This window comes from Budorcas taxicolor, chromosome 7 (genome assembly GCF_023091745.1).
Source record: "Budorcas taxicolor isolate Tak-1 chromosome 7, Takin1.1, whole genome shotgun sequence".
NCBI classification, from domain to species: domain Eukaryota; kingdom Metazoa; phylum Chordata; class Mammalia; order Artiodactyla; family Bovidae; genus Budorcas; species Budorcas taxicolor.
The window spans coordinates 70,267,467-70,294,357 of NC_068916.1; the positions used below are offsets into that span (position 1 = coordinate 70,267,467).

At 42.4% G+C, this 26,891-nt stretch overlaps 1 protein-coding gene across 1 annotated transcript; it reads right to left on the reverse strand.

Annotated features, from left to right (window-relative positions):
* Nucleotides 1–9,170: 9,170 nt before the first annotated feature.
* On the reverse strand, nt 9,171–18,722 carry IL12B (interleukin 12B). Its single transcript, XM_052644135.1, has 6 exons — nt 18,635–18,722; nt 15,169–15,444; nt 14,461–14,578; nt 12,225–12,442; nt 10,666–10,823; nt 9,171–9,296 (listed from the first exon to the last, which is right to left on the reverse strand). The coding sequence occupies exons 1-6, from the start codon at nt 18,720–18,722 to the stop codon at nt 9,171–9,173; spliced, it is 984 nt and encodes a 327-aa protein (XP_052500095.1).
* Between the last annotated feature and the right edge of the window lie 8,169 nt (nt 18,723–26,891).

Below are 26,891 nucleotides of genomic sequence, written 5' to 3' on the forward strand. Positions count from 1 at the left end.
TACCCATTTATTATCTTACGGATTTCGGAAGTCACAGGTCTAGATGGGCTTGGCTGGGTTCTCTGCTTAGTGTCTCACAAGTCAGGGCTGCATTCCTTTGTGGAAATTCTGAGGAGCAATATGCTCCCAAACTCATTCAGGATTTTGGCAGAATTTAGTTCCTTGTGGTTGTGGAAGTGAAATCCCCATTTCCTGGAAATGTGGCCCTTCTATATTTAAGCCAGTGATGGCAGGTCAAACCCTTCTCATGCTTCAAAAGTCTTTGACTTCTCCCTCTACTGCTGTCTTTTGACTGTTTTTTTTTTTTTTTTTTTAAAGTTGGAGTATAATTGCTTTACAGTGTTGCGTTAGTTTCTGCTATACAACGGAAGTGAATCAGTTATATGTATACATATATCCCTGCCATCTTGGACCTCCTGCCACCTCAACCCCCTCTAGGTTATCACAGAGCACTGAGCTGAGCTCCTTGTGCTATAAAGCAGGTGCCCACTAGCTACCTATTTCACACATGGTAGTGTATATATGTCAATCCCAATCTTCCAGTTTGTCCCACCCTCCCCTTCCCAGCCTCTGTCCATATATCTGTTTTCTACGTCTGTGTCTCCATTCCTACCCTGCAAATAGTTTCATCTGGACACATCTGCTAGAGTAATGAAAATAAACACAAAAATAAACAATTGGGACCTAATAAAACTTAAAAGCTTCTGCACAGCAAAGGAAACCATAAACAAGATGAAAAGCCAGCCCTCAGAATGAGAGAAAACATTTGCAAATGAAGCAACTGACCAGGAATTAATCTGCAAAATATACAAACAGCTCATACAACTCAATATCAAAACAACAAACAATCCAAAAAAAAAAAAAAGGCGGGGGTGGGAGATCTAAATAGACATTTCTCCAACTCTTTGACTCTTAAGGGCTCATGTGATTACACTTGTTCCACCTGGAGAATTTGGGATAATCTCATCACGGTCACAGGTTCTGAGGAATAGAGTGGACATATTTTGTGGGGGTGGCGGTGGTGTTTTGCCTATCCCAGGTGCCCACCTTCAACTCTAGGGTCTATGTCCCTCCCTTGTGCTCCAGTGGCAGGCACTGGGGTTGCTTCGCCAATAATCATTTCCCATCCTCAGTACTTTCCTGCTGTCAGAGACTGCTTCCCACTTGAGGGTGAAAATGCCATATTTTTGCTTCCCCAGCCTCTCAAGTAGGTAGGGTATGGGTGCTTCTGCTGGAGGACTCTGGGAAAGACTGTCTTCTCTGATTTAAAAACAAAAACAAAAATTTAGAGAAAAACTGCCTTTCTGATCTTTGGGCATGGCAGAGTGAGGACATGATGCTGGGGGCTGCAGCAGCCATCGTGAGGGACACATGTGAGGACGAAAGCTAGCACACAGGAACCAGTGGAGGAGGGTTCACAAGAGTCCTTGTTCTTGATGACGTCATAAAATCTCTGAATTGCATCCCACTACAACCTACCTCCACGGCTCTTATTAGGTTGCCCTTGTTGTTCCTTATTGCCCAAGCCACTTTTTAGTAGAGTCTGTCTTACTTGCAGCCTGAGGAATCCTAATTTGTAATGCCAGAGAACCCTTTTTCTTTCCTGTGCTAACACTTAGCACATCACTGTTGTCCATGGCCTCATCTTCATCTCTCTCAATAAGATCTTGGAGGGCAATTGACCTGTCCACCTTACTAATGTACTTTCTCCTGCACCTATGTACCCGGCACAGTAAACATTTAGCAACTATTGGCTACATAAGTGAATGAGTGAAAGCTCTCCCTCTCCTTCAGTTTCCTCTACACCAAGCACCTATTCCTCTTACTGTGACCAGAATTGCTATGTATGGTTGGGCAGGTTGCATACTGCACACGAGTCCCTGGTGGAAGGAGCATGTTGGGGCTGAAATCTAGCCTACTCTCTACTTGGTACGCCAGCCCAGAGGAGAGGGCACTTTATTGTATTAGCAGTAAGGTACTTCAGGACTGGTAGCAGTGCTAGGACAGCCCAAAATTCTGACTTTTCTTGTCTGATAGGGTACATGCCCTGTTGTTTGTTTTCTGCCCTCCCAGAGAGTGGAGTAGATGATCTTTAGGTCCTAGACACCATATTCCAAGGAGCATGGTGACTATTTCAAGAAACTCATTAGTCCTAAAGTGCTTGTGGGAGCTCCTAGGTTTTAATGTGCCTCCCCTCTTTAGCAATAGGTTGGCCATTCTAATAGCAGTCTTCTGGAAATTATAACCTAATATAACAAGAACTGCCCAAATGGGAGTCAAGAGACCCAAGTTCAAGTGTGAGCCCTGACATTAATCAGTGCTTGGGCAGGCAGTGACCTTCTCTGCCCTTCAAATTCCCTCACCTATAAAACTAGAGGTTCTCACACGGTGCCCTGCAGAGTTTAGGGGTGTTGAGGTGACACCCTGGGCTCTCAGTGGTGAGCAGGGAGGTGAGACTGAGTGGGTGGGAAGCTTCAGCCAGAAGTTCTGCTTTTGTCTACATATAGGACTTTATAAAAAATTAATTTTTAATTTTGCAGGAAATCTACTAATATATCCTTCTTGTAAGGAATTAGAATACTGCAGACACAATTAAGGCCCCTCTGGTACCCATCCTCCCCAGTCCCTGTATATGTTGGAAATTCATTTAAGATTTCAATTTGACCACAGAGATCCTGGCTCAAACAAGCTAGGGGACCATTGGTCTGATTAGCCTCCAAGGACCCTAAAAACACAAAAAAGAGGGATTTCAGAGAAAAGGGCAAGCCACCACTGATTCCACAAGGTTGAATGGAAACCCATGCAATGGTTTACTGAAATGGAGCATTGCTCTGGGTGCTGTAATTTGGGGGTGGTGTCACTGCTATGAGCTGGCAATGTACCCAGGAGAGGGCTCATGGGCAGGAGGACATACATTTACAAATTAGAATGGGAAGACTTGTGTACATGTCCCGAACCCGCCCTCACTGCCATAGGGAGGGAAGATGAGGTGGCATTAGTGTTGGTTCTTTTTGGCCTGACTTTAGAAAAACAGCAAGTGTACCTAACATTTGTTGTGTACTTGAGTGCTGGGTGCTCTGAGCCTGGTCTTGGGTAACCCTCATAGTTACCCTGGGAGGTGATGGCCCTGCCAGCATACTTGTTTTAGAGGTGAGGACACTGAGGCCAAAAGAGATTAAGTAAATGCCTAGAAGCACATCACTGGTAAGCAAGGTGTGGGGATTTGAGCCCTGAGTCAGATGTGCACACCCCATTGGCAATCCTCCCACACACTCCCTGCCACCACTTTAACTCCCTCCCTCCTGTATGAATGTCAGCTGGTAGGTGTGAGGAGAATAAAGCTGGCTGGACACTGTAGTTTGTCTAAGATTTGTCCCCCAACTTTCCTACTCCCTCAAATTCCAGGACCACACGAAGAATGCTCACTTCCCTAGAGCCCCCCTTGCTCAAGTTAGCAAGCAGTCAGGGAAGATGCCAGGTAGACTGGGATAGAGGGCAGGGGAGAGTCAGTTTGTGCTCCTTATGAAAGGAGATAGGAGTCTCAGGCTAGGCATATACCCAGAGAAAACCATAATTCAAGATACCTGCACCCCAGTGTTCATTGCAGCACTACTTAACAACAGTCAGGACATGGAAGCAGCCTAATTTTCCATCAAGAGAGGAATGGATGGAGAAGATATGGTGCATATATACAGTGGAATATTACTCATCCCTGAAAAAGAATGAAATTGTGCCCCTTGCAGAGAAGTGGATGGACCTAGAGACTGTCACACAGAGCAAAGTAGGAGAAAAACAAATACTGTATACTAACACATATATGTGGAATCTAGAAAAATGATACAGATGAACCTGTTGGCAAAGCAGAAATAGAGACACAAACATAGAGAACAAATGTATGGACACCAAGGAGGGTCAGAAAGGGTGGGATGAATTGGGAGCTTGGGAATGACATGTATACACTACTATGGATAAAATAGGTAACTAATGAGAACCTGCTGTATAGCACAGGGAACTCTATTCAATGCTCTGCGGTGACAAGGAGGGGGTATATGCATATATGTATATGTATAGCTGGTTTACTTGGCTGTACAGCAGAAATGAACCCAATGTTGTAAAGCAACTAAACTCCAATAAAAAAGAAGTTATATAAAAAGAAAAAGGGAAATGGGAGACTAGTGAGCAGCTGCTGAGCCTTGCAGCCCATCACACACGGGCATCCACCTGGTGAGAGGCTGGGCACAACCGCTGCCCTGGCACCCAGGCCTGCGTGAAGGAAAATGTGAGTCAATTCTGCTTCCCGCATAAGGAGGCTTTTCAGTATTCACGCTTGGTCTCTTCCGCCTTCAGCCCGAAAGCTGATTTTATTTTTGCATTTTATGAGCTTGAGAGAGGGAATTCATTTCCTTGGTATAATATGACCCTCTGGAGAAAGTCTTGTCCAAATATATTTTGCTCACAGGTTCTGTCCTGGAAGATGGGCTGTACTGAAATGAAATGGAAAGAAATGATTACAGTCTGATTTATAGGTAAAGTGAATTGATAGGTTTATGCCAAATTATTGCATCCAGGAAGGTGAAAAGGAATGACAGGCTCTTCCTAGAAGCTGTAACCCTTTATAAAAAGAAATTTTTAGGGTACACATGCTCTTATGCTAGCTAGCTTGTATTTTAATATTGTCGCTGTATTTGGCCCATTTCTCTTTCACTAGAGTACGATCCCTGCGGGCAGCAACTGCTTTCATTGCATCTTGGTATCCCCCATGGGGATGTTTTTGCAACTTTATTTATGAGAAAGGGATTCTACACTGAAGACTGTTTTCAGTCTCAAGGGGCTGAACTGCCTCTTCTCCACTGACTAATACTGCCTCCATCCCAACCTAGTTCTTATAGACATCAGGGCCTCCTAACAATGACTCCTCCATCTTACCACCTCCCAAAAGCATGGGTGATAAATTATGCTTCTTTCAGGTGATAAGTAATATGGTAAGAATATTAACAACAAGCTTTTATTGAGTACTTCTATGGATCAGGTATTTTTCTAAGCATTTTCTGAGTGTTATTCCATTTAATCCTCACAACTTCCTTGTGAGATAGGAACCATTATTATCTCATTTTACTGAGGCTTGAGGTGCTTAAGTAACTTGCTCAAGATCACAGAGCTAGTCAGTGGAAATAACTTCCATTTTCTGGGTGCTTATGGTCGACCGGGTACTGTACTGATCATGATAAACTGATGATCTCATTTCATAGTGCTTTTAACCCTCAAGAGGTAACCCCTCATCTCCTCCTCTTGGACCCCACCATGTGAATCCTGCTGACACTCAGGCTGCCCTTGAAGCAGGCTTCCTGACTATGGCAACCCTACCAGGCTAGGTAGGGTATTACCAGGATCCTACCTGGCATTATTAGGATCAAGTCCTCCAGGGCCTTCCCAGGGTTGTGCCAACTGTAAGGAGTAGAACCAGATTTTCTGATACCAGTTCCTTCCTGTGCTCACCTGGCTCCTTTATCTGACTTGGCCAACAGCCTCCTGTAGATGGGGATGAATATGTAGGAGGATGTCTTTATTTAATTTTCAGTTTATTCATTTTCTGTTTTAAAAACAGAGCTGTTTAATGGGTACAGAGCCTCAGAAGAAGAGTAAGTTCTGGAGCTGAATGGCGGTGATGGTTGCAAGACAGTGTGACTGTAGTTAATATTATTGAACTCTGCACCTAAAAATGGTTAAAATGGTAAATTTTATGTTGTATGTATTTTACCAGAATTAAAAAACCACACATACGGGTCTGCTTTTCTAACACAACAGTAAGTCTGGGTTGGTTCAGCTCCTTGATGACGTCACTAGGGTCTCAGAGTCTTTTTCTATTTACTGTCTTAGCATGATGGTTTCTATCCTGCGTTCAAGGTATCCTCTGAAACGTCTTAAATTTCATCTGCTCAAGAGAGGAGGAAGGAGGGGAAGGGAGATACTACCCATGGCTCTGGTTTCTTAAATCAGGTAAACCCTCGGAAGAGTTTTCTTCTACTTCATGAGCCAGAACTGGGTCTCACAGCCTTGCTCAGAAGCAAGGGCAACTGGAAAAGTGATTACTTAGCTTCCCAACCTTTGAGCTGAGGAGGTGCATGAGGGAAGAAGGCCTCTGGGAGTGAGAACTGATTATGTTTGGTGCTCTGCCAAAGGTCACATGGTCACACAGCAGGACTGGCCAGGCCTAGGACCCAGGCTCTGGGTTCCCCATCCTGAGCTTTTTGCTGGGACATTTGATGAATTTGTAGTGGCTATTTTCCGAATAAAAAGGACTGTCCTGGAGAGTATCTTTCAAAGAGGAAAACTCTCCATAGCTTATACGTAACTAAAATTAATCAACTGCTAAGAAGTTGCGTTAGGAAAGCACTGGGCATTGGTGGAGCCAGGACACCTGAGCGGTGCCCCAGGCTGGCCGGAAGTTTTGGGAAAGGTCCCCATGTCTCTGTGCTGATGAGGTGTAATTATATTTTTCTTGGTTAGTGTTGTTCATTAAGTGCCCAGTAAGTATTTTGGTATCTCTAGATGAAATGTACTCAGGAGGATACATATAGTTACTATTAACCAAACATGTGCTATCAAGAGTGGGCTTATCACACAAGATGATATGTTTCAAATGTTGAATTAAGATGACAGAAACTTCACAACATTTGTCCAGACCAGGAGAGTAGTGAAGTTGGGGGTTCAGGGGACACTTAGAATAAGGAATGTAAATAAACATCCCTATTATAATTACCTTGCCATTATAAGGGAGCCAGATGTGTACATGTGGCTTTTGAAGATAGAGAAAATACACCATTATCTTTAACTACACCACTCCACCACTTGTTCTTTCCATGGGAGGAACCAAAGAGGAACTGGCAGGCCCTGGCCATTCTTTGAGCCCAGAGTAGGCACATCCCCTTCTCTATCAAGCCTTCTTGGGTGACTCCATATTATACCAATCCATCTTCATTCTCACCCCAGGGTGCCATATACAGTGAACATATTAGCACTTAGTGGTGTTGAAGTTAACTTTTCATCTTAGTCTTATAAGCTTTGCCAGGAGTGGGCACTGTTTGGGGGCAGCAACACAAGGATTTTTGGAACTGCTCAACCCCAGGGCCCAAGCAGTTGGTCAGACACACTGTAAACCCTCAATAAACATTCGAGCTGGACTTATGGGATGGGCTGCCCATGGCTCTACCAGTTGGGAAATTTTTTTCATGATGCTTTGGAAACCAGTAGGATTGATTCCAGGTTAGAAGGTGAAGCAAGAATATCCCATCCCTGAAGGGGCATGATGCAGTTGAGTGCTCTCACAGAGTCCCCTGTCGTCAGGCCCCAGGGACACTTCCTGAGCTCAGCAAGACACTGACTTTCCTATAAGGGGAAAGGGTCCATTCTGCAAAACCAGAAACGAAATTGCTCCAAGGTGGGGTGAATCTTCAACAACAGGGGAAAAATAATGCAGCCCTGATCAACAGAATGGCATACCCAGTCAACTGAGAAAGTCCAAAATATTATTGCAAAGAATTATATTTTTATTAGTTCACCATCAGAATATAAAAATAAATGAGTAAACAGAAAACAAATGGAGTCATTTTACAGAAAGCACATTCATTACTTAAAAGTATCATTTTAATGGCTTGGCACTTTCTGGTTATATCCGCTTGTCATATTCCCTCATGCTGACAAGTAAGAGATTCTTGGCTGTTTTCTTTGCATCTGTCTGCTTCTTTGTGTGGCTATTAAGGAACAACTGGCAATTCTGACAATTTTATGTCCTTAGCCATAACTACACTTGTCTTCTCTCTTGAATTGTAAGTTCTTTGTATTTTCCAGACACTAACGATTTCTCCGTATCACTCTCCTATGTCTTACAGATAGAAGGTGGCAGGGGCTGCCAGAAAGGCTGAAGCTGAATTTCAATTTCAATCATCTTTTAAAATTCTAAGTTCAGGTATCCAAAGACTAAACTTGCTTAGAGGTGCAGAAAACCCTGAGTTATCACCACCACTTCAAGAAAGTCTTCATGGACACGAGAACTAATATCTGCTGTCTAGGATCTTCTCAGTTTGTGTGTTCATGTCTCTGTTTAACTATCTCTTGTGTTCCCATCCATCACAAATATATTATGGTGCTGGCATCAGAACATTGTGTTCTTACTGGTTGTCATAAAACTGAAGCACTTGCAGCCTCAATTGAAAAGTTGTCAGTATAAATAACACATAAATTCACATTTTGCATAATAAGGCCCATTCCTTGTATCAGGTCATGAGTGTATGAAACATATCTTGGCACACAAATGTTAAATAACAGTAATAAATTAATAAATATATAAATTACTTAAATATTTAAATAACATAAAAGTCAGCTGTGACCTGCTAGCTGGAAACACTATAAATAAATTAGCTGATTGTTTCAGTGGGCATTTAGCTTTAAATATAAAAATACAGCAAAGACATCTTTATAATCTTAAAAAAAAAGCAAACTGGTAGAAAATATCTTTGGGGAGGTCTGTTCCGTCATGTCTTAAAAATTTAGCATAATGTCTTCCACTTTTCCTCTGAGGTTTCATCCTGAGGTTAGAACCTGGAAAAGAACGCTGAGCATCTATCTGGATTCAAAATTCAGTAGCAAACCCTTATTTCACACAACACATTATTTGAGCAGTTGGGTTTTGGGGATTCCATGTCAGAAGGGTCCTCCTCTTCCTTATGTGGCCTAAGATTTTGCTGGTACTGTACTTGCCAGAGGTTCTCTTGTGAGTTTTCTTAAAAGACCATCTATCTGATCATGTCATTTCCTTGCTTAAAGCCCTTCAGTGGCCCCAAGGGTTACCAGATAAGATTTTAATTCCTGGAAACAGCTTGCAGGCCACCTGTTATCTGACTTTCTGCTACTTCTGTCTCTTTGCCTTCCCTTCTGGAAGGGTGGGACCTGTGCCTGCTTTCTTTACTGTAGTGTCCCTGTGCCCAGCACTGTGCTTGGAATACCATGGGCATCCAACAAACACCCATTAATGAACAAATGTACGTTTCTATCTCTGGCGACTGTGTGTTGGGCACCATCCCCCCTTCCTGCCCCACACCATCCCCACCATTGTCCTGACCGTGGGTACACTGAGTGCACAAGTCTGGGCTGGGCTTTGCTGGCTTGCTCACCTAACTGCAGGACACAGATGCCCATTCACTCCAGAATGAGCTGTAGTAGCGGTCCCGGGCTTGCACGCGGATGTTGGCATCCTTGTGGCATGTGACTTTGGCTGAGGTTTGGTCCGTGAAGAGTTTCTGCAAAGGAGAGGGAACTTTTTGACAATGCAATCACAAGGTGGGCTGGGCATATTTTGGCAAGTACAAGTCTCCCAAAACACCCACACCTTAGTCTCAGGGCACTACTCTCGGAATTCACAGGGCGTATGTAGAACTTGCGCCACCTACTGACAGAAGCTCTCAGCATAGACACGATTTTTCTACCTTGTAAGCCCAAAGCCTGGAGGAAGAAATTGGTCTAGGCTTCATTTCTTCAGCACAGTTGCCTTGCTTGAACGCCCCATGTGCACTCACTCTAGTACTAGGCCAGTGGCAGGCTGAGAAAGATTTCCTCTAGCTGTTCCCTGGATATTCTGAAATACTATAGTCTTATCCTTTTATCAGAAATATCTTTGTTCAAACCCAGGCATTGCTGTTTATTAGCTATGTAGCCACAGGAAAATGTCTCAGTCTCTCTGTATCTCCGTTCCTTATTTATAAGAGAGATAATCATAATAATCACTCCATTATAGAATTTTATAAAAGTTAAAGTAGCAAAGTATTTAATCATGTAGAAAATGCTCTGTAAATACTACTACCTATTAATACTATATATTAATAATATATTGAGAAGCACATAGCAAGATTTTAAATAAGATCTAGGTAAAATATACTCCTGAATAGCCCTTCCTTTCCAGAAAAAAATTCTCAGGGAGTTCCTGAATCATCGAATTTCTACCACATTTAAATACTATACTGAATAAGGCCTTTCTTTATCTAGTGATTTCTAAAACTGGGGTCCAAGGAGTCTTTGGATCTATAAAAGGGCCTCTAGGAACTTGAGATTATGATGCTCAGGCAAGGAAGTTTGAAAGCCAATGTCTGAGACAACATTCTGTGCAATAAGACAATTTCACAAGCTAGGAATTATCTAACACTTTAAGTGAAACACAGCATGGATGTTTTATCACCCATTATATTCATTCATTAGAAACAATTATTTTAGGCTCCTGGAGCCCAGGTATTCTATACTGAGGCCAATTCTGAGAGCAAACATTAATGATCAACCATACTGGTGGCAGTAGGGTCTTAAGTGCGTGGCCTTTGTGTCCTGGAGACTGAGTTTGTGTCCCGGTTCTGCCACTTCCTAACTGGGTGACCTTGGGCATGTCACTCCACCTCTCTGAGCTTCAAAGTCTTCACTAGTGAAGTGGTACACATAATACTGCCTGCCTTTCTGGGGTTACTGTGAGAATTAGATGAGATATGCAAGGAAAACCCTCAGCAGAGTTTCAGGCACATAGAAAGTACCAACTAAACATTAGCTGTTACTAGCATTATTAATCTTCTTGATGTGGGCCTACGTAAACCTGACTACAGAACAGATGGCACCTGAACCACATCTTACCTTTTCTCTCTTGTTCTTTCCCTGGACCTGAACACAGAACGTCAGGGAGAAGTAGGAATGTGGGGTGCTCCATGTGTCAGGGTACTCCCAGCTGACCTCCACCTGCCGAGAATTCTTTAGTGGTCTCAGTTGCAGGTTCTTGGGTGGGTCTGGTTTGACTGTAGAAGAGAGAGAAACAGTTATTTTCCTAATGGGGCTTTGGGGTAAGGTAGTTTTGGCTTCTGACCCCACTTTCACTGTTGACCAGCTCTGAGCCTAGGTCCATATAATAGTTGCTGAACTTCTCTGATCTGGTTGACAGACATGAGTCACCCCTGCAGGTGACGCTCATGCTGATGCCTGAGGGAGGCAGTCCTCACCAACTGCTGCTTTGGCTGAACCTAAGAGAGACTCAGAATCCTTCTCATCACTGTGCAGTTATACAGGCCTTGGGGGAGTGGAACCACCTCTGTGTGGTGCTCAGAGAAAAGATCTTAGAGACAACAAGACTTACATCTGGGCTGGGAGGGAAGGACCACCCTCTCTACAGTCATTCTTCTCTGCACCAAACTCAGAAAGGGCAGAGCCTCTTGCTGGGGACTAGATGAGAGATTCCCACCTAGTGCTCTCTCTTTCACCTTTTCATGGAAGCTGACACTGACTTATCCTGTGGCAGTTAAGCCAACTTGTCTCTATGCTCAGTCACACATTCATTCAATAAAAAGCCTTTGTTATGTGCCAGCCACTGGACTGTGCACAGAAGGCACATCCCTGAGTGTCAGAAAGACTCTGTCCTCAAATAATATGCCTTCTTCTAGAAGGGTGTAGCGGGGAGAGGGAGTCCATAGAATGGGCTTGAAACATCTGGACTCAGCACCTCTCCACACAAAGACAAAAGGCTCCTAGATGTTCCACAAATACTCTTTCCTCTTTCTTAACACAATGACATCTTGTTTTCCTTAGGACTCAGATAATGCCACCTCGTCACAGAGACCTTCCCTGGCCACCTCACATGAACAAGACCCCACCCTCTCCTTCCCACCAAAGGCAGTCCCTCCACGAATGCTAGAGTAGGTTCCGTGATTCTATCACATTTTACGTCACGATGCATGTTCACTGGATAAACGGTGAAGGATATGACAAATGGCAAAATCTCCACCTGCCAATTTATAAAGAAGTCTCTTTCAAATGCTAAGAAAGACTAGTTGGGAATAATTGCAATTAGGAGGGAAAGCTCTGGTTCTGCATATGAATATTATGCTTGCGGGACTGCTCTTGGATTCATCATGGAAGGTGCTTGGGTAGTAGAAGAGAAGCATAACCAGGAGCCTGCTTTTTCTGAGGCAGTCTAGGTCTGAATTGCTAGCTGTGAGATCTGGGGCAAGTTGTTTAACCTAGCCAGGACTCAGTTTCCTCTTCCTTAAAAGCAGTAATTGTATCTACGTTGTAATTATTTTGGGGTGGAGGTGAAGAGTAAGAGATAATGCAAGTGTAAGCCCCCACCCCACCGCATGGGGCACTGTGAACATGTGATGAACGGCATCATCCTGATTAAGTAACATACAATCAAGCAGACTCACTGATGTCCCTGATGAAGAAGCTGCTGGTGTAGTTTTCATACTTGAGCTTGTGCACAGCTTCCATCACGACCTCAATGGGCAGGCTCTCCTCGGCGGCCGGGCAGGCACTGCCCTCCTGACACTCCACTGTGTACTTGTTATACTCCCTGTGGTCCATGCTGACCTTCTCTGCTGAGAGTGACGCTGCTCCGCACGTCACCCCTCGGGGGTCAGAGGAGCTGAAATCAAAGACAAGTTATCACATGACTGTAGGCGAGTCACTAGCCATTGTAGCCAGACATCTGTCCAAGGATGCAATTTCTCCAATTGGTTCGATTTCTCTCAAGGGGATAGCAACTGCTCTCCCCACGAGACCAAGTGTTGCTTCGAAAAGTAGTACAAGTGATTAGAAACAACTCTGCACTTATATGCCTCTGGCCTAAATGAATCTGAAAATTTTTGGATCCAAAGCTCCTGGTTAAATCTCCTTATCAAACATTTTAATTCATTTTCCTGAACAAAAATCAATACATACCTATTATTAAGACGTTAAAGATGGTGTATAAATGAAATGTGTATGCCTCTTTTAACTCTAGTCCCCCTTTTAACCATAATCTCATCCCCTAGATATAAATACAAATACTTTTCCTGGCTTGTTGTATCCCTTCAGACATTATTCTATGAATATTCAAAGCAATCATTTATCCACATGTATGTATACATAAGGACTTTCCAGGTGGTGCTAGTGGTAAAGAACCTGTCTGCCAATGCAGGAGACGTAAGAGATGCAGGTTCAATCCCTGGGTTGGGAAGATCCCCTGGAGAAGGGCATGGCAACCCACTCCAGTATTCTTGCCTGGAGAATGACATGGACAGAGGAGCCTGGTGGGCTACAGTTTATGGGGTTGCAAAGAGTTGGACATGACTGAAGTGACTTAGCACACACACACATATATGCATATACATGTATTTGTCTATATACACATACATCGGTTTTATTTTTATGAAAAAGGATCAAATTATATATACATATAAAATATGTATTTTATAAGTTTTAAAATTCTAACATATTATTATATTATATATGTTGTTGTTTAGTTGCTAAGTTGTGCTTGACTCTCTTGTGACCCCATGGACTGTAGCCTGCCAGGCTCCTCTATCCATGGAATTTTCCAGGCCAGAATACTGGAGTGGGTTGCCATTTCCTTCTCCAGGGAATCTTCCTGACCCAGGGATCAAATCCGCATTTCCTGTTTGGGAGGCAGACTACCACTGAGCCACCAGGGACACCCATATTTACACACATATGTATGTATATATATAATTCTGCAACCATCTTTCCCCCTTCTGAACATATGGAGTACTCCATGACACACCACATGGATTGGGTTATTCATTTTGAAGACTGCACAATAAGAGGGGGGATAATGTACCTCACTGTTTAACCTTTGCCCTGCAGATTACCAAGAACACCACGATGAACCCTTGCATCTATGTCTCTGTGAACTTGTATACGCATTTCTTTAATAAGCATTTTCATTTTAAAGATGGAATAGTAAGACTCCAATGGTTTACTCAGTTAAATAGTGGCCAGGCCAGGGTGATCACTTAGGGTTTGTTCCGCTAGCCTATCAAGTTTTGGAACTTAGATGAGAGGGAAGGAAGTCACATAGAGGGCTAACGTGGGTTCCGTACCAAGGGAATTGATTTCCTGGGGTAAGTCCAAGTGCATTGAACAAACAGTGAACTTCAGATTAGTAGTGTCAGCAGAATAAAAAGGAGTTGAAGTGGCCCTGGGAAAATTTCTAGAAGCTTCACAGAGCTTTTGGAGTTGGTCTCAGGGCTTACAAGATCCATGCCCTAGGGCTCTTGTTTCTATTTTTGACTCAAGGTGCAATTTTGACAAGTCCTTCATAGCTTTGATTTCTCCTTTTATTCTCTCCCTGTGGTGCTATGAGCCTTAATGAAGCATTGCCAGGCAATTTGGTTGTGTGGGTTCATACATAGCAGAGGCTACTCCAAGCCCCAATAATATCCTGTTCTAATGCTTACATTTATTCAGGCAATTAGCGTAAACCTTCATGTTCTTTCCCTAATTTAGGCAAGGGTGTGTGTATGTGGAGGGGAGGATTAAAAACACAGGGTTGATTTTATTTTCTCCCTTCTCATTAACCGATAGGCTATTGCTAGGTTGCCCTTATTTTCTTAATGAGAAAGTTTAAGAGAAGTGCTGAGAAACCCCAGTGGTTTCACTTACCCTCTGCTGCTTTTGACACTGAATTTCAGATTAGTACTGATTGCTGTCAGCCACGAGCAGGTGAAGTGTCCAGAATAATCCTTTGCCTCACATTTAAAAAAACTCTTAGCTTTGGGTTCTGGATTTGAAAAGAACAAAAATTCAATATTTAGGGACTTTCTTTCTTTTAAAATTGCTGATTTTTATTGCCATAAATTACAGACCACCGTATGGTATAAGAGTGAAGATTTTCCATTTATGTCCTTGGAAAATGCTCCTGTTCCCCTGGCAGGCAGTTCAGTGAGGACTGGGAAGGTCCCAAGAGGATGTTGATTCTATAGATTATACTACGCACCTAACATATCAGAGGGAGGTATTAATTTCTTTCAAGGCTATCAGCCCAGAGTTGAGTTGTGCACACTGCATGTTAATTAACTTCCATTAGTCATCCAATCATATTACTGCTATTTGAAAAGAACCTGAGGAAAAGCATCTAGATTCCCTCTGAAACTCTCTCAACAGGAGATTTTGATGGTTGATAATCCAAAGTGTCCAGCAAAGGAAAAACAAAGCAAAGGAAAATATAGGTTTGGGGTGGTTTCAGTAAGGGACTTGGTATGACTTCATTAACCACATTAAGCATGTCTTGCCTTTTAAATTCTAATTTTTTTTCTTTATCTCTTATGGAGCCAAAGAGAAAACTGACACCACCCAAGGGGATGGGATTACCTTTCTGATCCTTTAAAATATCAGTGGACCAAATTCCATCTTCCTTTTTGTGCAGCAGGAGGAGTGAACGACTCAGAACCTCGCCTCCTTTGTGACAGGTGTACTGCCCAGCATCTCCAAACTCTTTGACTTGGATGGTCAAGGTTTTGCCAGAGCCCAGGACCTCACTGCTCTGGTCTGAGGTCCAGGTGATGCCGTCTTCTTCAGGAGTGTCACACGTGAGGACCACTGTTTCTCCAGGAGCATTAGGATACCAATCCAATTCTACAACATAAACTGGAGAGCACAGGGATTGGAGAACTGGACTGTGTTTTTTGTATCACCTGGGCATCTGAATGGCTGAAGCACAACCTTGCTAATAACAGCAAATGCTTGCTGAAGATGACCTCAGGTTATCAGGCTTCACTTGGGTTCAAAATTGTGGAAGAGAGAAGCTAAGTGTAATAGCTGCCACTGACTGATTGTCAGGCTGCCATTAATAGTTAACTTCTGATTAGCTGGCAGATGAGGAAGACCTTGATATACCAAAAATTGCAATCAGCACAATACTTTCTCAAAGTCTTGGTGGACACAGGAAACTTCCAGCACAATTCACGTACATAGAGGTTAAGTGCTGAAAAAGACTGATGAGGACTGAGATCCTGTCCCCACTAGCTGGCTGGGGAATTTTGAGAAAGATACTTAATCACCACGTGCCTCAGTTTCCTTGTCTGTAAAATAACAATAATAATAGTATCTGCCTTGTAGGTTTGGCTGTGAGGATTAAATGATAAAAGCATGTAAAACACTTAGCACAGAATCTGTCACTCAGAATTAGTTGTTATTGTTATTCACAGACCAAAGGTTAAACAACTGTGCCAGAAACTGCTTTCCAATTTTCCACAGGGATTGAAGGATTTGTTTCCTCCTGCATGAAACTCACCAATGGAGATTTTCATTCCCTCTGTGTTTTTAAAAGCTACTTTACACTCTTACAAGGCAGTTTGGTAGATCTCAGTCTTCCCATCTTATAGAGAAGGGTACTGAGGCCAAGAGGTTAAGCACGGTTACATCAAGTTAGAACCACAAGAGTTCTATCTTAGGCCTTTGCCCTGAAGCTTTAATACCAGCATCTAAACTGGCACTTGTGGAATGGCCTAATATCGCATTTTGAAGAGTATTTCATATCAAAACTTCATTCATTCATGCATCAATTATTAATTAAATAGAATTGTTTAATGCAGTGGTTCTCAATGCATGATCATCCAACTATTAGCAGCAGCAGCACGTTGGACTCTGTTAGAACTACAAATTTTCAGTTACTGAATCAAGAACTTTGAGCTGGGTCCAGTGACCTATTTGTAATCTCTGCAGATGATTCTGAAACCCACTCTAGAGAGATATGGTAGTTAAAAGCCCGGATATTGGAGTCAACACATGTCTGGGTTAGGACTCAGCTCTATCTTTTACACTGGCCTGTGGCCTTGGGCAAAGCATTCAATTACTCTAAGCTTTTGAGTGTCATCATCTTCAAAATAAGCAACATATTAGAATTTGTTCCAGAAGGTGGAGGTGTGGATTACAAGAGTTAATTCATCTAAGAGCTTGACCCAGTGCCCTTAAATGCTCTGTCACTGCTGGCTCTTGTGATTGGCATCCCAATGTGAATCATTGTGGAATATAAAGTTCCCACTTGACATCAAAGGGATTTATAATTACTGAATGGGTAACACAGACCTGATGTAAAAGTACCTGGGGCCCAGCTCTGAAAATGGTCAGCTGTGCCGATATAAAACTACATGGCACCTTTGACTTTCTCTGTCACACTGGTGACCAAACAGCAGAGCTATTTTCCTGTCACAGTTATGACTCAGAAGACAAAGATACCTGTCCAAGGGCAGGGGAAACAGCTGCATGAGGAGATGTGTCTAGAACCTAGCGCCCGGCGGCATCTTGTCTCATTGCCAGAGTCGCATGCCCTCTCACTGTTTCTCACTTTGACTTTCTGGAATTTCTGTGGTTTACCAAATCAGAAGTAACTAAGGGCAGGCTATGCAAGGGCCATACCTCCTGAGCTCGCTCAAAATCCCAGAGCTGGAAGGGTTTGGAACAGTCATCTGGCTCAGACCTTTCTCTTTATTCAGGGGAGGGTCTAAAACTCTCAGACTCTCCTGAGGCAGAGTAGGGATGGTTGGATCCTTGTCTTCCATAAATTCTTAAGAACAGAGGAAGAGCCCCAGATTTCTTTCAGGGATCCATTGTAGTGTGTTCTCCTCACTACTGAAAGATGGTTTCTCATGATCAGCTGCAATGTCTTCATTTTAAATGCAAGCCTATTTCCTCTTGCTCAGCTGTCTGAGGACAGAGGAAACAATTGCTTCATGTCCTTCGGGTAAAACCTTCTTCAAATACTTTAGCGCATAAGCATTGAAGTGAGACAGAATTGGGGTTAAGTTTCTGTTCCACCCTTATGGGGTGAAATTTGGTAAGTTACTTAATCTCTACAGCCTCTACTTTTAACATCTGTAAAATGGAGTATAAACAGTTCCTATCTCTTATGGTTGTTGTGAGAATTAAATGAGATGCTGTTTTCAATAAACATTATTATTATACAATTAAAGACAGTAATTGTCTATGTTATTACATTGACATCAAAGAGAAATATCTGAGGGCTTTTCAGAAACAGCTAACAATCTGTTAATACATATTTGTTGTATGTGAGATATTAGAAGGATAGAGGGAATCCCTTATTCTAATAATAAGTACCTATTATTCTACTAATAATTTTTATTGATCACTGGGATAATAAATAGATGGCCTTCAATCACCAGACACATTATTTTAAACAACCAAAACAATAATACTAGCTAACATTCACTGTCACTTCATCATCTGTTGAGTTGTCTTCTGTATTCACTAGTATATTTAATAATCTTTGTAGTAGATATAACTTCATAATTTTCAGTCTACTTGAGGGAACTCAGGCTCAGAGGTGACCCAGCTCAAGGTCACATAACTAATAAGCGGCAGAATCAGCCCTGAACAGAAGTCAATGTGGGTCTAAAATCCCATGCTTTCCCCAAAGTGCTTGGTCAGAGGTAAGTGATCTCAGTGCCAACTGAGGGGCTGATATTGCATGGTGTAGTGGAAGACATAGTTCTTATACTTTTCAAATCCCTCACTTTGGAATTTTAATCATATGATACAGCTGATTTTTAGTAATACTGGTAAAGTCTGTATCTCTTTTCCTACCATAGTCCACCAAAATCTCCTTCTCTGACATTTAATGTGAGAGCCAAACAATATAGATACCCTCAAGCCACACAATACAGATATCCTCAAAGGTGGAACAAGGACAGAGGGCCGCTGTTATCCCAGAGTGAAGCCCCAGTGCCTGCCCATTTCAGTCTAATTTCTCAACAGGACTAACTGACAGTTCTGGCTTAGGCCCTGGGACCTTCAGAGAGAATCAGGAAAGGCTGGTTACCATTTTTCTCCAGTTCCCATATGGCCACGATGGGAGATGCCAGCAAAACCAGGGAAAACCAGGAAACGACCAACTGCTGAGGGTGCATCTGCATGAGGGGCAGAAACAGAGAAGGAGAAGGAAGAAAAGAAAAAAGAAGAGCAGGGGTAGGAGAAGACAAAATGTCAGTAGTTACACAGTCACATTTGGAAAGCATATTCACATTCTGTGTATTCCATTTGTCTTTAATCTTTATCTTCCGCTTCCTTCTCTGCTGTCAGGTTAATTTGCAGTGAATTCCAGGAGCCCTCTGCCAGTCTCCAGGTAAGAACATCTCCAAACAGAGAACCACAGATGATCTGGAGCTGAATGAGACCTAAGGCCAGCCACCTGATACAATCCTCTTATTTTTAAGATGAGAAACCTAAGGCTCAGAGAAGGAGCGTGACTTGTCTGGATTGACATTCAGTCATTATTTGCTCCCTATGTAGAGGGTACTGAGCTAGAACAGCTGAAACTGAAAAGGATTTTTACCTGGATCCTGACTTCCAGGAGCAAATAGTTTCATTCAACAAGTATTTCTTAAGTCACTTTGTTAAATGCCTATCCTCCAGTTGGGGAAATAAGCTACATATCCATATTACTGTAGCACAAGGCAGAATGTGCAGGGACACCCAGGACTATAGGATCTACGTTGTGGGGCGGGGGAGTCAGATTTGAAGTGACCTTTCAAGTTCTGGCAATGAGTTCAGCGCTTGTTAAAGAAGTTTCCTTTCTCTCCTGTTTAGGCTGTAATTGTTCCAAACACAAAGATTATTTCCTCCCATGTAAGGTAACCAGTGGTTCTCAAACTTCAGTGTATGTCGGAATAACCTAGAATCCTTGCTAAAGCACAGACTGGTGACCCCACCCACTACCTTAACCCTAAAATAACTAATTCAGCAGTCTGGGTGTGGGAATCTGCATTCCTATAAGCTTCCAGGGGAGGCTGATATTGCTGGGCTGAAGACTACTCTTCAAGGTCCATTGATTTAACACATGTCCAGGGTCCAGAGCCCCTGAAAATCAAGATGTTCCTTGGGAGAAGACCATAAAATACTGAATATTCACCACAGAGTAATTAAATGCATACTTTTGTGCTAAATTAGCCATGTTATAGTGAATTCGCCATGTTACAGTGAAACTCAGTCAAGGTTAGTATTCAGGGTTTATGAAAATTTTCAGACTGAAAATTAGATGGAGATTGTTATTTATTTTCAGTCGGACACACCTCTATCCATCTTGGCTCTCCAATGTTCCTGTAGGAATATAGTTTCAAAAACCAATGGGCTATATGAAGACCAGACTCAAAAAGTTTTTGGCAAAATACCTTAAAAATAAGCACCCCTTGGTCAGGGTGATGAAATATTGACAAATCATGGCTGTCAGAATGATGCTAATCCTGGGGGCACTTTGCCACCTACTTTATTTCCTTATATTATAAAGGTTATGAGAGGCAGAGTCAGGACTAGAAGTCAGCCCTTCCCGAGCACCGTCAGCACTCTTGTCGCTGAAGCATGGAACTTTCAGGGGCACATCTATCAGTTTAGTTCAAGCTGTGACTGTAGTGAAGTTCTAGTTGCCACAGAGGACCAGTTATTACATTTGCAGGCACGGAGTACAGCAGCATGGGCTTGAATTCTGGTTTGAGCACTCACTAGTTGTTTTATATTGGCCAAATTACTCTCTGAGCCTCAGTTTCCTCATCTATAAAATGGGTATAAGACCCATTTCAAAGCATTGTTGAGAGAATGCAATGAGATGACATATTATAGAAGCCAACCAAACATATTAGCTTGTACCCAGAGGAAGAAATAAGGAGTTTAATTTCTCTCTTGTCCATGATGGATAAATTAAAAAGTCCTGCCTGTATATGTATACTACTGTGTATAAAACAGGTAACTAATGAGAACCTACTGTATAGCACAGGGAACTCTGCTTGTGCTCTGTAGTGACCTAAATGGGAAGGAAATCCAAAAAAGAGGGGATATATGTAAACATATGGCTGATTCGCTTTGCTGTACAGCAGAAACTGACACAGCAGTGTAAAGCAACTATACTCCAATAATACAATAAAATAAAAATGAAATAAAAGTCATGCCTGGCTATAGGGAAATGCCCATAGAGGCGCTGCAATTATACAGGCTTATAAAACCCAGATGTCAGCACTCTGGGAATGAAAAAACAGAGATTCCTGGTACCTTCTGGTGAGTCCTTTATGCTCTCTTAACACTGGGGTTTTCCCTTTAGCTAGGTGCCCAGCACTTCCTCTCTGGGCCTCAGATGCATCTGAGAATATCAGGTGAACCATACTTCACGGTCAAGAGAGCCTTGGTGATGGTTCTAAGAAGCAACTCCCATTTTTGTATCATCTACGTTTTAAACCACAAGACAGTGGCAGAAGGTGGAGATGGTGCTGGGCAACTCTCTTAATCAAACCCACGGGAAACCACAAAGAGGCTGCCTGCAGTTACTCTGCTGTTCTCTCTATCACCTGATACCATGGGCTTAACTTCTGGTTCTACCACTCACTAGTCATATGATATGGGCCAAATTACTCTCTAAGCCTCATTTTCCTCAGCTGTAAAATGGAGGTAATACCCATCTCAAAGGGTTGTTGGGCTGTATCCCACAGACCACATTTTCTCAGCACGCTCAGTTTGAGAGTTTTAAGGATTAAATGTTTGAAAATGCAATTTCACAGGTTTTCTAAACTCTTGAAACCTTTATATGAGGGATGTAAGATCCCCAGATACTGTAGTGTGTTAAGGCTCCCTAACTCTGGTGTTAACATGGGCATGCCAGTGACATTTGGCTGAGCGTCTCTCTTTCAAGTTTTATTTTGTTCATTACTTTTTAATCAGAAAAGAGAATTATCATTTAAAGATAAAAAGACATAGTCACAGAAGGCATGTGTAGCAAATGCAAATGGTCCTAGTTCTAGAGATAGGCAGCTCTATGTTGGCATCCCAGCTCTGCCCCTTGTTAGGTGTATGACTCTGGTCAAGTCACTTACTCTCTTTGAGCCTCACACTCCTAATCTGTAAAATGGTCACCCTGTTGTGATAAAATGCTAATGAAGTAATTCACATAAAGTATTCAGCCCGGTGTCCTGATGAAGGCAGGACTCCCGGCTGTTTACTCTCAGCTCCATTCCTCCTTTGACAGCACTTACTTAAGACAACTGCAATCAGATTGCTACTTCTTTCATGTTTGTCTTCCCCACATCTGTCTTATTCTATACTTTGTCCCCAGAGTCTAGCAGAGAGAATCTATCTTAGAGGGATCTCATTATTAGAAGAATGAATGAATGGACAGAAACCATAACATTTCAGACCCCAATAAAATGAAGTCTAAGAGGCTGCCCAAATTCTTTCTAATACTTTGAAATTCCTCATTTGAAAACAAAATGGGCCATCAGCTCAGGTTTAGTAATCTCTGTTTAAAAATGATATTTTAAGCTAATGATTATTTTTTTAACCTGAAAATTATTGTGCATGATTAACCTGGGCAACTATCAGATGCCAGTATAGTAAAGATGATCATTTTTCCCTCTTCTTACAAATTTAAAAACTTCACAAAGTAATTTTAAACACTGGAGTTGCTTTCCATTGTTTAAGTGATTAGTTAATCCAAAAGATCTAGATAACCCAGCTATTAATCTAGTTGATTGTCACAAGCCCACCACAAATATAGGACTAACTATGCTAACAATATACAGTTATGAGGTATAAGCATGAATTCAATTATTTATTGAATTTATTATTACTTATTGAATGAAAGGCTTTTTAGTACGTTTACAATAACAAGGGAAGCACCACTCACTTTAATTCTATACAATCCTTTAACTGATGAATGTTAATATTGAAGAAAACATTTTTATACACATACTACTTTAAAACAAGACAAACCTTTCTAAAAAATAGGCATTTCTTCATAAACTTTAGTAAATAATTATTATTAGTTGACTTTTTAAATGAATATTTTATACCCCTGGACAGCCTGTGGGCCCGTGGAAGGGGCGGCAGGGGCAGGGAAATGCTTACCTTGCTTCTGCTCCGGCTGCAGAGCTCGCTGGGTCTGAAACAGTTGTTTCTTCTTCTGATGCTGCTGTTGCTACTATTGGAGCTTATATACCCTACTCCTAACAAGCTTTCTGATGGAAACTTAAACTAGAAACTGACTTGTGCCAAATTGCAACACTGAAAACAACTCTCACAACCTTCTGGGGAATTTTAAGTAGTTCCTTTTTTTCTCTATGTGTATCAATAACGCAGAGGGAACACAGGCATCAAAATCCCAGGTAGTGAACTAAGAGGAAATAACTTTCGGGTGGAGAAAAAGGAAGGAGATGGGATGCTCACTTCTTTGAGTTGACATCATGGCCGAAGAGATTAGAGACAGTAAGAGGCAACCTCCTTGGACTCCGCAGACAAAAGAAGAAGGAAGAACAAGGAGACGTCGAGCAGGAGGATGAGTTCAGGTTAGGATCCAGCAATTGTATGCTGCTGCTGCTAAGTCGCTTCAGGTTGGAAAGCAAAATCTACAGTCCTCCTGAAGTCAAAGAGGATGAGACGAGGGCAAAGGTTTAGTATGTCCTGACCGCCCTTCCCCATATTACGCCTTTAACGTGTGGATTTCAGAAACATACTCTTACTACCATTGTGTCCCTCCCCACCCTCCAACACACTGTGCACATTCATAAAGACACAGCCCTGGGAAGATGATAAACATGTATATTACTAATAACACTCAAAATATGTAGGAATACTGTCTACGCTCATAGGTACTTACTGATAGACGGATGTGAGCAGAAAGTGAAATATCCACAGGCATGTATACAGCCAATGCCACACTCAAGGTACACTCCTTTGGGCACCCAGACTTCACACTCATTTTCACACAAATCTATGACCCTAGATGCTCTACACAAATGCACAGAGGTAGCAGAACTATCTGGAGATTTTCAGCAGAGTTTAACTAAGAGAGGTGCAACGGTATACATCGGTTTTAGACACCCCGACTTGCATCTGCACACGAACAGAAATATTAAAAACACCTACACCAAGTACTACAGCGACCAAGTGCAGGCCGTGCTCAAATACGTACACCGCCGACAGAGGGCGCTGCTGCGAAACGGTTCGCGCGCGGCGCCCCGGGTCCGCGCACGCTGTAGTGACTTCTCCATCCAAGCCTCACGTCCCGGCCGCGAGGGAAGTTCCTGGGGCTGGCCGGGTTTAAGGTGGGTGCAGATTTCCGCACTAAGTTTCCTCGCAGTCTCAGTCAGGGAAAACGGGGAACCCAGGCGAGAGCGGTGGAGCTTCCCAGCCGCACTTCCTCCCTCCCGCCGCTGTCCCGGCCGCGGGAGGGCGGGGGCGCTTAGCAGGCAGTCCCACTGGTTATCCAGCCTTGTGCTCTGACTTGGGCGGAGACGGTACCTCCAGCTCAGAGGGGCATCTCCGGGCTCCTCTGCCCTCCAGGCTTGAAGGTGAATGGAGTTCTCAGGTTAAACAACAAAGCAAAACGTCGTATGTTTGAGATATATGGTTATATGAACAAAGTAGGTTGTGTTGTATGTTGGTGATATGATAGTGTGTGTGTGTGTGTGTGTGTGTGCGCGCGCGTGTATGCATGCGCTTTTTACAGTGGGCATCCCTTGAGGCGTATAGCTAGGCAGTGATGGGGCCTTTTCACAGTTTGACTTTTTTGTTGTTTTTATATAATATACACGTATATTAAATATGTATTAAAATATGTACCAGGTCGAGGAGTCCTTCCTGTAAAAAGACATTCATTTCCCCTTGCAAGTCATCAGTGGCTACTGAACAGAAAATTGGAAATGAATTTGACATGGTTTTTACTAAATCACTTACAATGGCTGCACCAAAACAGATGAGACCTTTTGTGACCCTTTGAAAATATATAGATACATAAAATAAGACAAAACATTGAAAAATGTTCATAAAATCTTCTTCAAAATTTTAAAAAATTGATCTGAAGCATAAAATCTAAGTAAAAATAGTGTGATTGTTATGCAAAAAATAAAAGCTTCAAGGTAAGCCTTTCCCATCACCACCCCCTTTTCCACTCAGATTGCAGCCTCAGGGCAAGTCTTATATGGAAAGTGTGGGGCCACTACTGTTCACCTATGCCAAGGGCAAATACTGTGTGTTTAAGAACATAGGCTCTGAAAGTAGAGATCTGGATTCCAGCACCTGCTCTGCAAAGTATTAACATCTCTAAGCCTCAGTTCACACATCTATAAAATGGGACTAATAATAGTACCTGGTCTTAGGTTTGTTGTGAAGATTAAATGAGATATGATGTAATGCATTTAGTACAGTATCTGGCTAAGTGCTTAATAAATGGCTGCTTTTACTCATTTATTCATTTTGTCCTGCTTATCCCAGGAAGACTCTTGTTAGCTCAAATGAGGGCATTGAAGATGGCAAGAGGAATGAAAGAAGTCGGGGAATTAATGTGAGGAACCAAGAAGAGGGCTCCTCATTGTCTTCATGCCATGAAACCACGTGACTATAGTTGGGCCATTAATTTGGCTCTGACCATTCAGGTAGCCAAGATGAGAAAGAAGAACCTGTACTTGTCTGACCTCTGCCCAGAGGACTGACTACCTATTTTGACGAAGCTGCTTCACCCACTTAGGAAAGTAGTTCTCATACTTTATGGACAGATAAGAAAAAAATTCAGGTTTTGGGGCCCAAGCCTCAGAGCTTGTGACTCCTGAGATCTGGAGTGGGGCTCAGGAATTTCCTTTTTAACAAGTTTGCAGGTGTTACTGATGTGGGGAATGTTGCCCAGTTTGATGCATGCTACACAGCCCCGGTGCTCTGCCTCCTGGAGATAACATCCACTCCTTACTCATCTCTGGTCACCCCACAAGGCCGGCCAGCACTCTGGCGATGTCAGCCTATGTCCTGATTTCAAAGAAGAGGTTTATCACCCTGTCCCACTTCACCATTCAGGCCGAGCCTGACCCCAGGCAAACTGAACCAGAGCTCGCCATCTCCCTGTGGCTTTTCCTCTGGGAAAGGCAGTTCTGCTGACAGACAGCAGGCATGCTGACCTGTAAGATAGAGAGGATTCCCCAAGAAACTGAAAATAACTTGAAGAATTTTTGACCACAAACTTTTTTTTTAAAAGAATGCTCTGAATTTCTAATACAAGTTTCAAATAAAGGGGAAGCTGTGTACTCTATAAAATTGAAATATTAAAAAAAATTACCCAATCAATACATGTATGCATGCTATTGTAAAGACTTCAAACCATACAAATAAAGATAGAATAAAAAGTTGAGGTGCTGATTCATGTGGCTCCCATAGGTCACCAGTGCCAATACGTCGATGTGTATTCCACCAGAGACTGCTCTTAGCCCTTTTCTATGTATTTATATCTATCTATCAGAATGGAATCATACTATACATATTCTTCTGCAAATTGCTCTTTCTTTGTGATAGTCTGTTTTGTGTCCAGCAGCCTCCACCTGTCTTTGCAATGAAAGTGTTAGCCAAGTTAGGTTTGCCCCTGAACTGCTAGAGGATCAGGATCCCATAGGAGTGAATACTCCAACCAGATGGAAATGGCAGGTCCCCGAGGATGTGCCTTTTAGGTGCGCCTGACTGGTTAGTAGTGCCAACAGAGTGAAGCAATATGGCAGTTTTGTGGCTCATGAGGACCAAGGCTTCTTCCCCGAATTGGTCAGCTGCTTTTGAAGGAAAACCTGCAGTTTAAAGGCATTGGCAGTAATTCCCACCTACCCTCTCAGAAGTGTGCTCTTGCAGAAAAAAATATTGGAAGTTTTTTGTTTTTTAAGATGTTTTTATGTGGATCATTTTTAAAGTCTTTATTTAATTTGTTACAATATTGCTTCTGTTTTATGTTTTGGCTTTTTGTCTACTAAGCACGTGGGATCTTAGCTTCCCAACCCGGGATGGAACCCACACCCCTGGCATTAGAAAGCAAAGTCTTAAGCACTGGATCACCAGAGAAGTCGCTGGAATTCTATAGACAAAAATTTAACAGTGTATATCGGAGTGGTACAATAGTAGGTTATTTTTCTCTTTTTTAAAATTTCCTAAATATTCCAGTATGTCTAAAATGAACTTGTATTGCTTTCCTAATTGGAAAATGTCATTGAAAAAGGGATGAATGAAATATACAAAAAGGGCAGAATGTTTAGTGGTTAGGAATTTGCATTCTGTAACCAGACAGTCCTGTGTTT

Bases quoted from the DNA above. Each gene is read 5' to 3' on its own strand.
- IL12B (XM_052644135.1), bottom strand. From the start codon at position 18,722: ATGCACCCTCAGCAGTTGGTCGTTTCCTGGTTTTCCCTGGTTTTGCTG. The intron at 10,824-12,224 runs GTGAGTCTGCTT...TCTCTTCTACAG, and splicing joins CTTCTTCATCAGGGACATCA to TCAAACCAGACCCACCCAAG. The intron at 9,297-10,665 runs GTAAGATGTGGT...TCTCCTTTGCAG, and splicing joins GAAAGAACAAGAGAGAAAAG to AAACTCTTCACGGACCAAAC.